This window comes from Garra rufa, chromosome 9 (assembly GCF_049309525.1).
Source record: "Garra rufa chromosome 9, GarRuf1.0, whole genome shotgun sequence".
NCBI classification, from domain to species: domain Eukaryota; kingdom Metazoa; phylum Chordata; class Actinopteri; order Cypriniformes; family Cyprinidae; genus Garra; species Garra rufa.
The window spans coordinates 3,538,858-3,555,677 of NC_133369.1; the positions used below are offsets into that span (position 1 = coordinate 3,538,858).

At 34.6% G+C, this 16,820-nt stretch overlaps 1 protein-coding gene across 1 annotated transcript in view; it reads right to left on the reverse strand.

The window, feature by feature from the left end:
* Window positions 1-16,575, reverse strand: part of LOC141342476 (mannosyl-oligosaccharide 1,2-alpha-mannosidase IA) — a 308,562-nt gene extending 291,987 nt beyond the window's left edge. The window contains exon 1 of the mRNA XM_073846931.1: window positions 14,615-16,575. Within this exon, the coding sequence (XP_073703032.1) occupies window positions 14,615-15,166 (552 nt within the window). The 5' untranslated portion in view covers window positions 15,167-16,575. The remainder of the gene's footprint in view (window positions 1-14,614) is intronic.
* Between the last annotated feature and the right edge of the window lie 245 nt (window positions 16,576-16,820).

A 16,820-nucleotide genomic window follows, 5' to 3' on the forward strand; every position in this document is an offset into this window, starting at 1 on the left:
CAAACTGCTCCTTTAGAGTCTCAACAACTGGCAAATCATTTGCATTACCTGACCTTGACCCAGCACTTGTCATTTTGTAAGCAATCCAGTAGATTTCCAAGCACTTTTGCAATTGCATGAATATAATTTTGATTATGTATGTATTACAGTGTTTCATCTCAAACAGATTTGCATCAGATGCCATTTTTCTTTGGCATTCTGGAAGACAAAAAAAAACTTCACCGAAGCTGAAAGAGGCTCTAAGTTAATGGAGCGACTAGAATTAGATAGCAAATTTAAACTGGACATTTTAATGCATTTTCTCCTCAGTTATATCATGGCACATAATCACAGTGATGTTTATTATCGAATTATACTGCAAGTACACTTATGGGCCGTTCACACAGGATGCATTCCTGCATTCAAAACAGCCAAACAAGTGCATTAGCATGGAGTATAAAGCACAGAGTTCAACAGGGTTACATGGAAAAGCTGGAAACGTTAGGGAAATTTTGGTTTTGGGTTTCTTTCCTGGCCTTAAAACACAAATGGAAATTACAATAGTCAATAAAACCACAATTTTCTAATTTTAGTAAATAAATCATTCATTTTAAGGTTTTGAAAAAACGTCTCATTTATTTAATAAAAGATACAGTAATATTGTAAAATGTGTGACCCTGGACCACAACAAAAAAATATTTGTAGCAATAGTCAAAAATATATTGTATTAGTTAAAATTATACATTTTTAATTTATGCCAAAAATCATTAGATGTTAAGTAAAGATAATGTTCCATGAAGCTATTTTGTAAGTTTCCTACTGTAAATATATCAAAACTTAATTTTTGGTTAGTAATATGCATTGCTGAGAACTTCATTTGGACAACTTTAAAAGCGATTTTCTCACTATTTTGATTTTTTGCACCCTTTTTACATATTACGTTTCTGAATATTATCAGTGTTGAAACCAGGGATAATTTAATGAACAGAACAGCATGTGTGTGAAATAGAACATTTTTGAAACATTAGAAATGTCTTTACTGTTACTTTTTATCAATTGAATGCATTCATGATGAACAAAAGTATTCATTTCTTTAAAACGAAATATTGTCTAACAGATTGCAGAAGGATTGCAAGAATGTGTCTTGGTCAAATAGTTGGTGGTTGACCAATATGGGGTTTTTAGAAGGACAGTTCCCCAAAAAATCATCTGCAGTGAATGGGGGGCGTCAGAATGAGTCTCCAAACAGCTGAGAAAAACATCACAATCCACAAGTAATCTTTTATGCAGTGACTTATGTTCAGATTTATTAATAAGCACTAATATTAAAAGTAAAATTAATTCCACAATGCATAATGGACAAAAAAAATGGATTTATGGAGTTTTTTTTTTTTTTTTTTTTTATACATGCACAAAATACGTTGCCGTTAATTAATCAAAATAAATGATGTTTGATCTAATAAGCACTGATACTAAAATGAATGTACAAATTGATAGCAAAATTAATGCCACAATGCAAGAATTATTTTGCCATTTTAAAGAAAATATACCCTATTTTAGCACTATTTTGAAGTGTCATTAATTTTGCTATTAATACATATACTCTTATAGATACATAACACTCTTACTTAATGTCAACATATTGTGTGCATGCATACATTTGCATTGTGTAATATTAGTTTTAACATTAGTGCTTATTTTGCACAAATCAGAACATAAGTCAATGCATAAATCATTGCTTATTAGGAATGATTCAAACCAATCAATGCTTATTTTGCAAATATAATATCAGCATATTTTGCATAAACAAAATGAACCTATTTTAGGACCATTATGATGTTTTACTTTATGGAATGAATTTAATATCAACACTAATTTTCCATAAATCGATCATAGAACAGTGCTTAATTTGTGCAAATCAATGCATTTTTTTTTTTAGATTTTTTTTAATGTACCCCATTTTAAGACCATTTTGCATTGTGCCATTAATTTTGCTATCACTACATACATTAATTTTAATATCAGTACTTATTAAATCAAATAATGTTTATTTGGCATAAATAATGTCAACACATTTTGTGTATGCATGCATAAATAAAGAAATCCATGAATCCTGTTTTTAGACCATTATGTTTTTTGCATTGTGGTATTAGTTTTATTAGTTCTTATTTTGATTAAATCTGAACATAAGTCAATGCAAAAATCATTGATTATTAGGAACAAATAAAACCAACCAATGCTCATTTTACAAATATAATATCAGCATATTTTGCATAAAGAAAATGAACCTATTTTAGGACCATTATGATGTTTTGCCTTGTGGAATTAATTTAATATTAACACTAATTTTGAATAAATCGATCATAGAACAGTGCTTAATTTGTGCAAATCAATGCTTTTTTTTTTTTTTTTTTGAATGTACCCTCTTTAAGGACCACCTTGCACTGTGCCATTCATTTTGCTATGAAGACATACATTATTTTAATATCAGTACTTATTAAATCAAACAATGTTTATTCTGCATAAACAACGTCAACACATTTTGTCCATGCATGCATAAAGAAAAATTCATTAATCCAAAAATCCTGTTTTAGACCATTATGTTTTTTGCATTGTGGCATTAGTTTTAACATTAGTGCTTATTTTGCATAAATCTGAACATAAGTCAATGGAAAAATCATTGCTTATTAGGAATGAATCAACCCAACCAATGCTTACTTTGCAAATATAATATCAGCATATTTAGCATAAAGAAAATGAACCTATTTTAGGACCATTATGATGTTTTGCTTTATGGAATGAATTTAACATCAAAAACAAATATTGCATAAATCGATCATAAATCAGTACTTGTGTAAATTGTTTTAATGTACCCTGCTTTAGGACCATTTTGCATTGTGCCATTCATTTTGCTATCAATACATACATTAATTTTAATATCAGTACAAGAAATCCATGAATCCTGTTTTTAGACCATTATGTTTTTTGCACTGTGGCATTAGTTTTAATATTAGTGCTTATTTTGCATAAATCTAAACATAAGTCAATGCAAAAATCATTCATTATTAGGAACAAATCAAACCAATCAATGCTTATTTTGCATAAACAAAATGACCATTATGATGCTTTGCTTTATCATTGCTTTAAATCAGTGCTTATTTTGTGTAAAAATGTACCCCGATTTATGACCGTTTTGCATTGTGGAATTAATTTTTCTATCAATATGTATTTTGCATAAAACAAAAGATAAATCAATGCTTATTGAGTACATAAGTCTTTTAGAGGCATAATGATTTTTTTTGCACTGCAGCATTAATTTCAAAACCAATACTCATTGTAATATTCTCAAACCAAAGGTGGTACAAAAAACCTTTGTTCAGCTAAATGTAGTGTTTTTCTCCATGACACGTCTGTATAATCTAAGCTAGTTGGCCTGTAGCTGCACTCATGGCACCCGCTGAATGTTGGAAATGAGTTTTCGTGAGCTTCCCCAGAAAGTCTAGAGGAATTTGTGGTTTGCATCCACGAGCATGTGAAGCTTGTCGAGTCTATGGCCTCGCATTCATCAATGCCTCCCTCCTTTTGTCACGGGGCGCTGACTGGAGGGTTTATCCCCTGTTGGGACATGCTGAATGGGCGTTCACCGCTCCGCGAGATGGATAGAGTTACAAGGAGCAGCTTGGCAGAGCTCGGCCCGAGGCTGGGTGGAAGCGGAGCGAGAGAGAAGGAGACGTGTGCGCTTTGATGAGCGCTTCCTCTCAGGAAAGCCAAGATCCTGTTCCACTTCTCGGAGCGGAGGAGGACGCCGCAGGCTTCGGAGCTGCTGGTGAGGGGGCAAGAGAGCGCAATTAGCTCCTGGCTATTGAAACGGGGGATGGAGAGCGGACGCTAAACGAGAGTCATGATTACAGCAGCTGTTCTTCTGTTTGAGCCTGCGCCGCTGAGATTGGCCTCTCTCAATAGGTGCAAACTCAACTTGATGCGATTACTCGGATAGATATTGGCTTGATTTGTTTGCCACAGTAGCTGTGACTGATACTCTATATTGGCAAAAGTATTCAGGCACCCCCTTCTAATGAACAGGTTTGACTACTTTAGTAATATGAACACAAATTTTAATGTTTAATCGTATAATGATATTCTAGGGAATTGTGTGGTTTTAATTTTATAGCAACAGTTTGGACAGGACCCCCCTTTCTATTCTAACATGACATCTGTGTATAAGGCAAGGTTCAAAAAGAAATGATTGCTTTATGCAGACCAGTCAAGTTCTTCCACACTGACTGAATCAAAGTCCTAATTCCATCTGAACACCTCTGGAGTGACTTTGAGCCAAAAACTCTTTACCAAACACCAATGGCTTGTACGTATGGGTACATTCATTTTAGACAACTGGTGCAACAGAGATGGAAATGCATTTTTTTAAATACATGAATCATGTTTGTTGCCACAGATTTGGAATATTTTGCATAAATCTGAACATAAGTCAATGCATATATCAATGCTTATTGGGCAGGAATCAAACTAATCAATGCTCATTTTGCAAATATAATATCAGCATATTTTGCATAAAGAAAATGAACCTATTTTAGGACCATTATGATGTTTTGCCTTGTGGAATTCATTTAATATCAACACTAATTTTGCATAAATCGATCATGAATCAGTGCTTGTTTTGTGCAAATCAATGCCTTTTTTTAATGTATCCTGTTTTAAGACCATTTTGCACTGTGCCATTAATTTTGCCATCAATACATGCATTCATTTTAATATCAGTACTTGTTTATTTTGCATAATGTCAACATTTTGTGCATGCATGTATGAATAAAGAAATCCATGAATCCTGACCATTATGTTTTTTGCATTGTGGCATTATTTTGTCAATGCATAAATCATTGCTTATTAGGAATGAATCAAACCAATCAAAAAACATAACAGTGCATCCATGTATCAGGCAAGGTTCAAAATATAATAATTGATTCAGTCAGTGTGGAAGAACTTGACTGGTCTGCATAAAGTCCTAATTCCACCTGAACACCTCTGGAGTGACTTCAAATGCAGACATTTTAGACACTTCCAAAATAGCAACAGAGATGGAAATACATTTTTTAAATGCATGAATCATGTTTGTTGCCACAGTTTTGGAAGTGCCCTTTTCGGATCTAAAGAAGGTGGTGTCCCAATATTTTTGTCCATATTTTATGTACAAGTCATTGGTGTTTGGTGAAGAGTTTGTGGCTCAAGGTCTGCATTTAAAGTCACTTCAGAGGTGTTCAACTGGAATCAGGATTTTGCTTTCTGCAGACCAGCCAAGTTCTTCCAAACTTAGTCAATCAATCATTTCTTTTTGAACCTTGCCTTGCACACAGATGCATTGTCATGTTAGAATAGAAAAGGGTCATTCAGTGTCAACTCAACCAGAGGTCCCCGGATCAAATTTTTGATTTTGCTAATATTTATTCTGAAGAAAGATAGACATGTATAGTGACGAAAGCCAAAATATTAAATGTCATGGATGAATAATTACTGAGTAATCCAGTATTTTGTAGAGGGAGGTCGAAATGGCAATTTTCACCTTAGATTTAGAGTCAAGTTACATGGGGTTAAAAATTTCTTCAGAAAGATGGCAGCATCATTATCTTATTTATTTTTTCAAAGAGATTGGTAGTTATATTAGTAACATCTGTTGACTTGAACAATCTTTGTTGCATTATGTGCCAATGGTGACCATTCAAAAATAGGGAAACGGCACTTTTCCAAGTTTTTCTCCAAAGTTTGCATGCGTGTAGCTCAAAAAGTATTAAAGATATCATAATGTCCTTTTAGATCTTGTGTCTTAACAAACTTACCCTTTGGCATCTTCATTTTTAATGCCTTATGAGATTCAGTTCCAGAGATATTGGAACAATATGGCTCCAGGTGTAAATCATTCAAATGTACACATTTTCAGAGGTCAAAAACCAAATGTGGGTCAGTTTAAAAGAAAAACACCACTTTTATTTTAAAGATGAATGTCTGAAGAACAAATAATGTTAAAACTGGAGATGTATCTTGTTTCTTTCTGTCAATACAACGGCATTTAACATAAAATCTGATTGCCATAAATAATCATTTTTCACAGTTTGCGTGCTTATAACTCAAGAAGTATTAAAGATATTGCAATATGATTTTAGATTCTAGTTGTTAATACACTTCTCTTTTGGAATCTTAATTTTCAAGGCCCTACATCATTCAGCCCCAGAGACATTGGGGTTTCAATGAAGCTCCGTGTCCAGATTGTTGAATATTATCAATTTTCATGTTGTTGGTCACTTTGTATACAGCGGATACTTATTTTATTTAAAGAACAATGTCTGAATGTTTTTCTCTATCAAAACTCTATCTCTATGATTTTAATGCCATAATGCAATACATTAAAATTGTCCTAAAATAGGCTGTATTCTTTATGCAAAATGTTGATTTTGTTAAGCAAAAGAATAATTGATTTATGCAAATAAGCACTGATTTATTTGATCATGCAAAATAAGCATTAATGTTTGAATTATGCAAATAAGCACTGATTTATGTAAAATATGCTTTGATTTATGTCTGACTTATGCAAAAAGCTATGATATTAAAACGAACACCTATGTATAAATCACAATGGTGCTAAAACAGGTTTCATTTTCTTTATGGAAAATATCATTATTTATGCAAATAAGCATTGATTTATGTTGGATTTATGCAATTAAGCATTGATTTAATGCTTAATTCATGCAAAATAAGCACTGATTTATGTGTGATTTATTAAGCACTGAAATTAAAATGCACGCACATCAAATATCAAATGGTGCATTGATGGTCCTACAACAAAAATGATAAATAAGCATTGATATTAAAGTTAACCATCATAATGGTTCTAAAATAGGGTTAATGTTCTTAATGCATAAACAAAACTGGTACAACAACGCCTCAAAAAACTATCCTTAACATCTTTTGCGTTTCAAAAAGGGTTTTGACTAGTCAGATTAGTTTCAGATTAGCTCGTCCTCAAATGTCACACAACAAAAACAAACTGTGATTGGTCACTTCACAAGCCAATCAAACAAAACGGGCGGTTCTGAGGCAAAATAAACCGCAACTCGGATCAGTGAAAGTCTAAGGTCAATATTTGCCTTCGTTCTCAAACAGCCGATGCTTCAAGGAGAACACATGTAAAGTCAGTCCTAGTTTTTAAAGAGCATCGAGCCTGAAGCACGCAGCGCTGAACGCCTGCTGAATGCAAACTCAATAATATTGGCCCAGCTGATTAAGATGCTGCAACTTTGCTTGACAAATGACCAAAAAAACTACCATACTTCAGCATGCACTGTTTGCCAAGACTGCTAACAAGATCTGAGCTCATATTTCAAGACATTGCTTCCATCTGTAGTTTCTCCCAACTCGGCTAAAAAGCAAAGAAACAGAAGGCTTTAGAGTCTCCAGAAGAGCTGATGTTCGTCTGCTGGATTATTATTATTTAATGGAGCTGTTTACGATGATTAGGTCAGACATGAATATGCATGGCTCTGACAGGAGGCGGCACAGAGGGAAGCCAGAAGCATCCGTGAGGCAAACGCTGTGTACAAACAGCACAACCTAAATAGTTAATTCAGCATGTGGCTTTAATAGCAACACTCACAAACCCGCCACGAATCTCTGAAATTACATGCAAGTAGGTCAGTGCAGGTTAATACACATCAACAAACAACAAAACTCAACAAGAAATTATCATAAAAATCACGATTCTTATGATTATTCATCATCCTGAATTTTAAAAAAATGGTTCATTTACATAAACCTTCTAAATCTTTGAAACATCTTTCCTTATTGGCTGATTCTCAACTCTTTCCTGCCTCAAAGTTACACCCACTTTTGTCCAGCCAATCAATTTCTGACACCAAAAACAAAGGCCCGCCCTAAATTTGTCTTTTTTGAATATACGGTTTCACTCATGTCAGATTATAAAAGTAAAATGTTCTGTAAAATATGATATCTCGGGTTTTTGGAGTGTGCCTCACAAGAAAATAATATTTCAGTTTTTCAATTTAATTTAAATGTTTAATTCAATGTGAAATTTATTACCAATTTCTGAGCCAAAACTGTTTGTACACCCAATTTTTTTTTCATTGTGAGTTGCAAACAACATTTCAAGTTGATATAAAGTTGTAGTTTATGCAAAATAAGCATTGAAAATAAAATGTGCACTCCAAAGCAAAACATCACAATGCTTATAAAATTTGCCAAACATGTTATTTATGCAAAATAATAAAATAATAAATTTAAAAAAATAATACATTTCTGTATGATTTATGCAAAAAGCAGATAGTAAAATGAACTACAATGCAAAACATCATAATGGTCCGGTTAACTACACAAATATGTTAATATTATTTATGCAGAATGCATATTAATATGTTTGATTTATGCAAAATGAGTGTTGATATTAAATTAATGACATAGTGCAAAACATCATAATGGTCCTAAAAATTGTCCCCATTTTCTTCAAGCAAAATATGCATTCATTTTATTCATGCAAAAAAAAGCATTTGTTTGATTTATGCAAAATGAGCATTGCAAGTAAATTTTCAATGCAAAACAGCATGATGGTGAAAATAGTTTCTACATTCAATTTGTTTTCAGTGTATATGCAAAATTAGTTTTGATGTTAAAATTAATGCCCCATTTCTTTATGCAAAATGTGTTAATATTATACAAAATACACACTGATTTATTTCTTACAATAAACTTTTATGAAAAACTTCTATACATTTTTTTTATTAAAATGTGCATTCATTTGATATATGCAAAATAAGCATTTATGTTTGATTTATGAAAAATGAGCATTAATAGTAAATTGCACATCATAATGGTGAAAATAGTTTCTACACCCAAATTGTTTTCATTGTGTATGCGAAATTAGTTTTTTGATCAAATTAAAGCCCCATTTACTTTATGGAAAATGTTAATTTTCTATACAAAATATGCTTTATTTAGATTTTATTTGTGCAAAATAAGCATTTAAGCTTCATTTATGCAAAATTAGTTTTGATGTTAAAATTAACACCCCATTACTTTATGCAAAATGTTATTATTTATACAAAAATATGCTTTGATTTAGATTTTGTGTAAAATAAGCATTTCGATTTATGCAAAATGAGCATTGATATTTATTACTGCCACATTGCAAAACATCATAATGGTCCTAAAATGTTACCCATTTGCTTTGATTTAGATATTTCTTCATGCAAAATATGTTGATATTTATGCACAATATGCATTAAATTGATTCATGCAAAATAAGCATTGATAGTAAATTTACAATGCAAAACATCATGATGGTGAAAAGTGTTTGCATAAAGAAACGGGGCATTAATTTTAACAATGTGTTAATATTATTAAAAAATACTCACTGATTTATCATTTCATTTGTGCAAAAAAATAGCTTTTGCTCAAATTAACACCCCATTTACGCAAAATTTTATTATTTATACAAAAATTATATGATTTATGCAAAATGAGCATTGATATTAATGCCACAGTGCAAAACATCATAATGGTCCTAAAATTGTACCCATTTTCTTTATGCAAAATATGCATTAATTAGATTCATGCAAAATAAGCTATTATGCTTGAATTACGCAAAATGTGCATTGACAGTAAAATAAAATAAAAATATCATGATGGTGAAAATATTTTTTTTACACCCAATTTGTTTTCAGTGTGTCTCTTAAAATTAATATGCTAATATTTATACAAAATACTCACTGATTTATATATTACTCGTGCAATATACGCATTCACCCTTCATTGATGCAAAATTAACACCCCATTTCAAAATGCTTGTTTCATGCAAAACAAGCATTGATAGTAAAATTGCCGCCACAATGCAAAACATTTCATTTGTAAATGAACGTCTTTTTTTCCAGTGTGGGCCGCAAACATTTTAATTTGACTTCAAAGTGTCACGCACACACACAAAAAATGTTTTGGTGTGAATTTTCCCCTTTCATTTCCCCCTCCTGCCCACAGTAAGGTAAGAAAGCCAGTCCAGTACGGTCTCTGCCACCACAGCGCTTTATAAACACCCCGCAGCTCTGGAAACCATCCAGCACTTCTGACACTGTGAAATATGATATCACAATAGAAAATTCAAAGCAGAATTTCAGCTATAGATAGCCTTAAAAAAAACCATTTAAATACGCTGCGCTCTGGAAACATACTGAGTTTCTACGAGTTATTCATTTCAAAAAGTCTGACTTCACTCAGTAAGAGAAATCAATACAAAGTCAGCCGGCTGGACTTTAGTCTTGAACGACTGCGAAACGATATGAACCCGAATAAACAACGCTTTGACATTTAAAGGAAAAATTCATCCGAAATGAGAACTCGTCATCATTTTCTCTCTTTCCTGTTGCACCCAAACCACAATGACTTTTCCTCCCCTCAAAGACAAAAGATGCAATTCTGAGGAATATCCTAAAAACATCAACAGAAAAACACCACATTTGACCTTTTGTGATCCAGTTTGTCTAGCATGAGGGTTTGGAACAACATGAGGCTGAATAAAAGACTAAATTTACATGCAGAAGTTCAAAGCTCAACACCAAACATCAGCAATATTGCTAATAACAGCAATGTTTAGTATAAAAACAAAACAAGCACTTTACCAGCACTAAAGCACAACGCTCAAAACAAAAAAACAGCAAAGCAGCACTAAAGCTCACGTTTCAGTAATAACCGACGAATGTTGTGTGTGCATCTTTCTCAATACGCTCTCATTCTGACACAAAGCTTTCAGTAGCACACCCAAAAACAGCTCTAACCATCACCCATTCATCCAAATGACAGATTGAAGCAAACCTTTAGCAACACAGTCAATGCATCTATTACACATATCAAAGCAAGGCAGATGAAAGGTTGCTTTTAACAGTGTGATACTATAGTGTGACAACATGCCCCGCTACAGTGGGTCAATACGTTAAAATCATTTTTTCTTGTGCAATAACAGTTGTCTAATAGGCGCTCAAACTTCATTGGTTGATGACGGCCATGTTTTTTTAGATACGCCGATGTCCCCATAGACACTTGTGCCACTTTGGACCAAGACACCGCATACCAATTTTCAAGTCGATCGTATCAACAGAAAAACCTAGGACTAGTTTGCAAAAGTAGGTTTTGGATACAAGTCCACTTTTCAGGGATAACCGTTCGTCGTAGCTCAAAGATGTCTAAAAATTTTCGCTTTTTGCATTGGGGCAACCTTTAGGCCGAATGGGGCGAGCCTTTGTCAGAATGTCCCCTCGGGGAACTCCATCTTCTGGCGAAGTTTCAGCTCTCTAGGCCTTTTGGTTTGGGCTGCACGTTCAGTTTTAGTAGAGAAGAAGAAGAAGAAAAATTCTTACAATTACAAGAGGGTTTTAGCACTACGTGCTCGAACCCCTAATAATAGCAATGTTTAGTATAAAAACAAAACAAAAAACAGCAAAGCAGCACTATAGCTCACGTTTCAGTAATAACCGACGCATGTTGTGTGTGCATTTTCACTTTTCTCATCCCCATGTGAGAGCGAAACTCATTCTGACCCCAAAACAGCTCTAACCATCATCCATTCATCCAAAGCCAGATTGAAGAACAGCAAACCTTCAGCGGCAGTCAATGCGTGTGTTACACATATCAAAGCAAGGCAGACGAAAGGTTGCTTTTATCTGGATTCTTTCCAGCAGCTTCAAACAACTGTCACACAAACACACCCTGATCAGTGTCAGTTAGGAAAGTGACACAGCCCTAATTATCTACTCATGCAGACTCTATGGTTTCTACCTCTATATATGTATGGGGCAAGTTGTCACATGCTTTACATGCAACTTTCTACATCATTAAATCATTAGATTAAATTAGAGTTGCTTTTTAGTTTCAGTCGTCCTTAAAAGCCTATAACATGCAAGAACAACAGTGTGACAACATGCCCCACTACACAGGCCAATGCGTTATAATCTATTTTTCATGTGCAATAACAGTGGAAAAGCTCAATGTTTGGTAGCCAAGACTCTACAGTTCACACTGGAGTAAAAGCCCTGAATTCACTATAACTTTGGCTTTAATAATAATAAATAATAATTATGACTTAGTCATACTTTTGACATATTATCCCATAATTATAACTTATTGCGGTATTGAACTTGTTACTTATATTAATCAATATTGTTTTATCTCATAATTCTTACTCTTATTATAATTTTGACATCTCATAATTTGTAACATTTCATCATAATTCCAACTTTGTATCCCATAATTATGAGTTAGTACATCATTTATTACTGTGTGATAATTTCAACATTTTATCTCATACCTATGACATAGTATATCATTATCATAAAAGTTTCACCTTTTATCTCATAATAATGACTGTCACATTTAACTTTTTATATTACAATTCTGACTTGAACACCATAATTGACATTTTATCTAATATTTTTTTTTACTTTTGTGATGATTCAGGGTATGTCATGATTTAGTACGTCAATTTCAGGTTGAGTGTGCATTTTCAGTTTTCTCATCCCCATGTGAGAGCGAAACTGCAGTAGCACACCCAAAAACAGCTCTAACCATCATCCATTCATCCAAAGACAGACTGAGGAACAGCAAACCTTCAGCGGCAGTCAATGCGTGTGTTACACATATCAAAGCAAGGCAGACGAAAGGTTGCTTTTATCTGGATTCAAGCCAGCAAATTTACACAACTGTCAAACAAACACACCCTGATCAGTGTCAGTTAGAAAAGTGGCACAGCCATAATTATCTACTCAATTAATTATCAAGTATTTTCATATCAGTCGCACCTGTTGCCGTTTACCTCAGTTTCAAGGTAACTTTTCATTTAGAAAACACTTTGATCTCAACTGACACTTATTACAGCAACAATCCCACTGGAGAAACACAAATCTGCAGTCTTTCAGGCTACACTTGGAAGCCCATTTGTGAAATATGATTGAAAAAACATTCTTTGGTAAATCATTATTAGAAAATTAGAATAATGCGTCATAGCCATGAGTCTGAAAGTACAAATTCTGGAATAAAATGTCACCAAGACATGACAATTGTCATTTTTCTGTCAATTAGTCATTTTCACCTTTTCTATCATAATTATGACTTAGTAGTAATATTTTGGATTAGATATCAAAAAGATATTATCTAATAATTCTTACTTTTATCATATTTTCGAGTTTTTAACTCATAATTTGTAACATTGTCATAATTCCAATTTTTTAATCCCATAATTATAAATCATTAAGTCATAATTTATAACTTTTTATCATATTTTGGACTTGTCTCACAGTTATGACACAGTATGTCAATTAACTTTATCTCATAATTATGGATTGGTGCGTCAGATTTCTGACTTTTTATCTCATATTTGACATAGTATATCATAATTTCCATCATTATCGTGATAGTTTCGCCTTTTTATCCCATAATAATGACTGTCATATATAACTTTTTATATCAAAATTCCAACTTTAATCCCATAATTATGACATTTGATCTAATATTTTTTTACTTTTGTGATAATTTAGCCTTTTTATCTCACAATTATGACAGTCTGTCATGATTTCGACTTTTCATCCCATAATTATGAGTTAGTATGTCCTAATTTATAACTTTGTATATCATAATTTGGATTTTTTTAACTCACAATTATGACACAGTATGTCAAAAATTCAACTTTATCTCATAATTATGGATTGGTGTGTCAATTTATAACTTTTATCGGTAACACTTTACAATAAGGTTCATTAGTTAAACATTAGTTAATGTATTAACTAACATGAACTAACCATGAGCAATACATTTGTTACTGTATTTACTAATCTTTATTAACATTAGTTAACGGAAATACAGTTGTTCATTGTTTGTTCATGTTAGTTCACACTGCATTAACTAATGTTAACAAAATTTTAATAATGTATTAGTAAATGTTGAAATTAACATTAACAAAGATTAATAAATGCTGTATAAGTCCAGTTCATTATTAGCTCATGTTAACTAATGTGGTTAACTAATGTTAACTAATGAACCTTATTGTAAAGTGTTACCCTTTTATCTTACATTTGACAGTATATCATAATTTCCATCGTTATCGTGATAGTTTTGCCTTTTTATCTCATAATAATGACTGTCATATACAACTTTTTATATCATAATTTGGACTTTTGTACTTGCAATTATGACACAGAATGTCAAAAATTTCAGATTGGCGTGTTAATTTATAACATTTGCCTCACAATTCTGACCTTTTATCTCATATTTGACATAGTATATCATAATTTCCATCATTATCATGATAGTTTTGCCTTTTAATTCAATAATAATGACTGTCATATATAACTTTTTATATCAAAATTCCAACTTTAATTATATAATTATGACATTTGATCTAATATTTTTTACTTTTGTGATCATTTCGCCTTTTTTATCTCACAATTATTGACAAAGTATGTCATGATTCCGCCTTTTCATCCCAAAAATATGACTTTGCATGTCATGTTTGACTAAACTAATGTGGCAGAAAGGGGCTTCCGATCACAGCAGAGAATAACAAGAGCCATCATCTCACCTCTTTGACTTTCTCCCTCCGCTGAAGCGTCTCGGAATCCGATGGAGCTCCCTTGTTGTTCCCCAAAGATGGTTTCAGCAGACACTTTTTAAACGTCTCGTAGCTGTAAGCGCTCCCGCGTTCCCCGTTATGAGCGGCCGCGGTGACCCGCTCGTCCCTGGCCGCCGGTTCGTGCGCCCTCGCCGGACTCCACTCGTCCTGCGCTCTACTCCCAACAGATCTCTCCACGGTTCTCGCTCCATGGGTGACCGAGGGCTTGCGGCTCACTTTCAGCTTGACATTCCCTCCCTCGCCTACTTTTAAACCAGCCCGCTGATGCTCTGGATCCCCGGGCACCTTTTTGGAAAGCTCATTGTCGGAGCCCACGGTGACCGCGGGATTCTCGTTCTTGGAGAGGAAGATGCGCTTGAGGCGCACGGAGTCGGGTAGAAAGAAAAGTGCCCCGAAGCACAGAGTAACCAACCCCGACAGGAACAGCAGAAACACGAATTTCTGAGACAGACGAAGCCCCATGCCCGATGCTGAGACACCGGGTAACTTTCGGAGCACCATTTAAAACTCTCCACTTACGGGTTACGCACGAGTGTACAAACTTAAAGTTGGTTATAAAGCGCAAGCAACGCGGCTGTTGTGCAAACGGAACTCTCCCCTGGCCAAAGTGCCTAAATCTTCCTGAAACAATCGATTTAAGAGAGCACAGGTGGCGTCAACACATTTGCGCACCACAACAGCGTCATTGCGCATCAGTGCGCGCTTCAAAACCAGATTGCTTTCGTTTCAGAGCAGTCATGCAACATCTCATCTAGGAGACCGAAATGAAACAAGGTCTTCGATGCCAAAGCAACAAAAATCTACCAATCTACACACTGCGGATGCTCATCCAGGACACGAAAAGAAACTATATGGACTTAAATGTACTCTACAAAGTTAAAGCAGCATTTAATAGTATGCACAGCCAAAAGTCATAACACTACTGCATATTTAAATGCTCAACTGGTAGGCGAAATTATGCGTTTATGAACAGAGTTAAAGCAGCATTCGTGTAGTATATAATAGTATGCACAGCCAACATGTGTCATTAACGCATATTAATAACCTAAACTCAAGAAGATGATGCTTTATGAACTTAAAAAGTTAAAGCAGCATTAAAGTGGCCTAAAATGTCATGCACAGCCAACATGCATCACAAATCAATCACAATGCAAGCTACGTTCCCTAGAAACATACAGATTTCTGAAGAGGATGCGAGGCTAGAAGACTAAACTGAAGCTTTATGAACGCAAATGTACTGAAAGCATCACATTCATGCATAATAAAACGGCAAGCATCAACGTGGTTACACACAACTGCTTTCTAATGATGCTGCTGCTGAAGACTCATGGCTAAACGGTGCAACGCTGAAGTTTAGTGAATGAAATAAGACACATCTCAGCTGAAATCCGCCAAAACTGCAACATCATATGTTATTTCGCAACATCTACGCGCGTTTGGCAGGGTGCACATCACTCCAGGACACAAGGGCTGCGAAAATACATCCAAAGATCAAATCAAGAGAGTGTCAGCGAAGCGACGAGACGCCGAAATTCGGTCCAAGTGTTTGTAAAAACTGTTGTTTTCCTCTGTTTAGGCGCCGTGCATGCTCAAAACTCTTCTGTGCTCCGAAAGTCTACGGTCCAATGCGTGAAGGAGGATGTTTGTGCTCGTAAAACGTGATCGACAGATGGATGGATCATTCTTCGGAAATGTAACCTAATGAAAACACGCCGTATCTTCCCATCGCTGCGCGTTCTCTTCCGCGCTCGCCTGGTTTGTCGCCAGAGAAGGACGGAAGAAAATAAACGCCGTTGAACGCCGATGGCTGCTGGATAGTCTCGTGATGTAAAAGCCTTGATACGAAGCCGTTGTGATCCGCAAACAGAAGGCGAAACAGAGCTCTGTGACTCTACGACTATCCTGGGCGGTCTGCTGCAAACGCCTTTGATCAGCAGCAGCAGCGGTGAGGGGGAGCGAGTCATTAACGGAGCCAAACGGGAGCAAGAGCGAGCCGAGACATCCACCGTGTGGCGGCTAGGGGTACTAAACTTGGAGAATGGGGTTTCTACTCCAGTAAATAAGCTACATTTGTATTTACAAAGGAAAATATCAGTGCCGAGTTCTTCTGGTAGTTGGCTATTGTATGGTTCGGAAGCCTGATTTATTTGAGAGA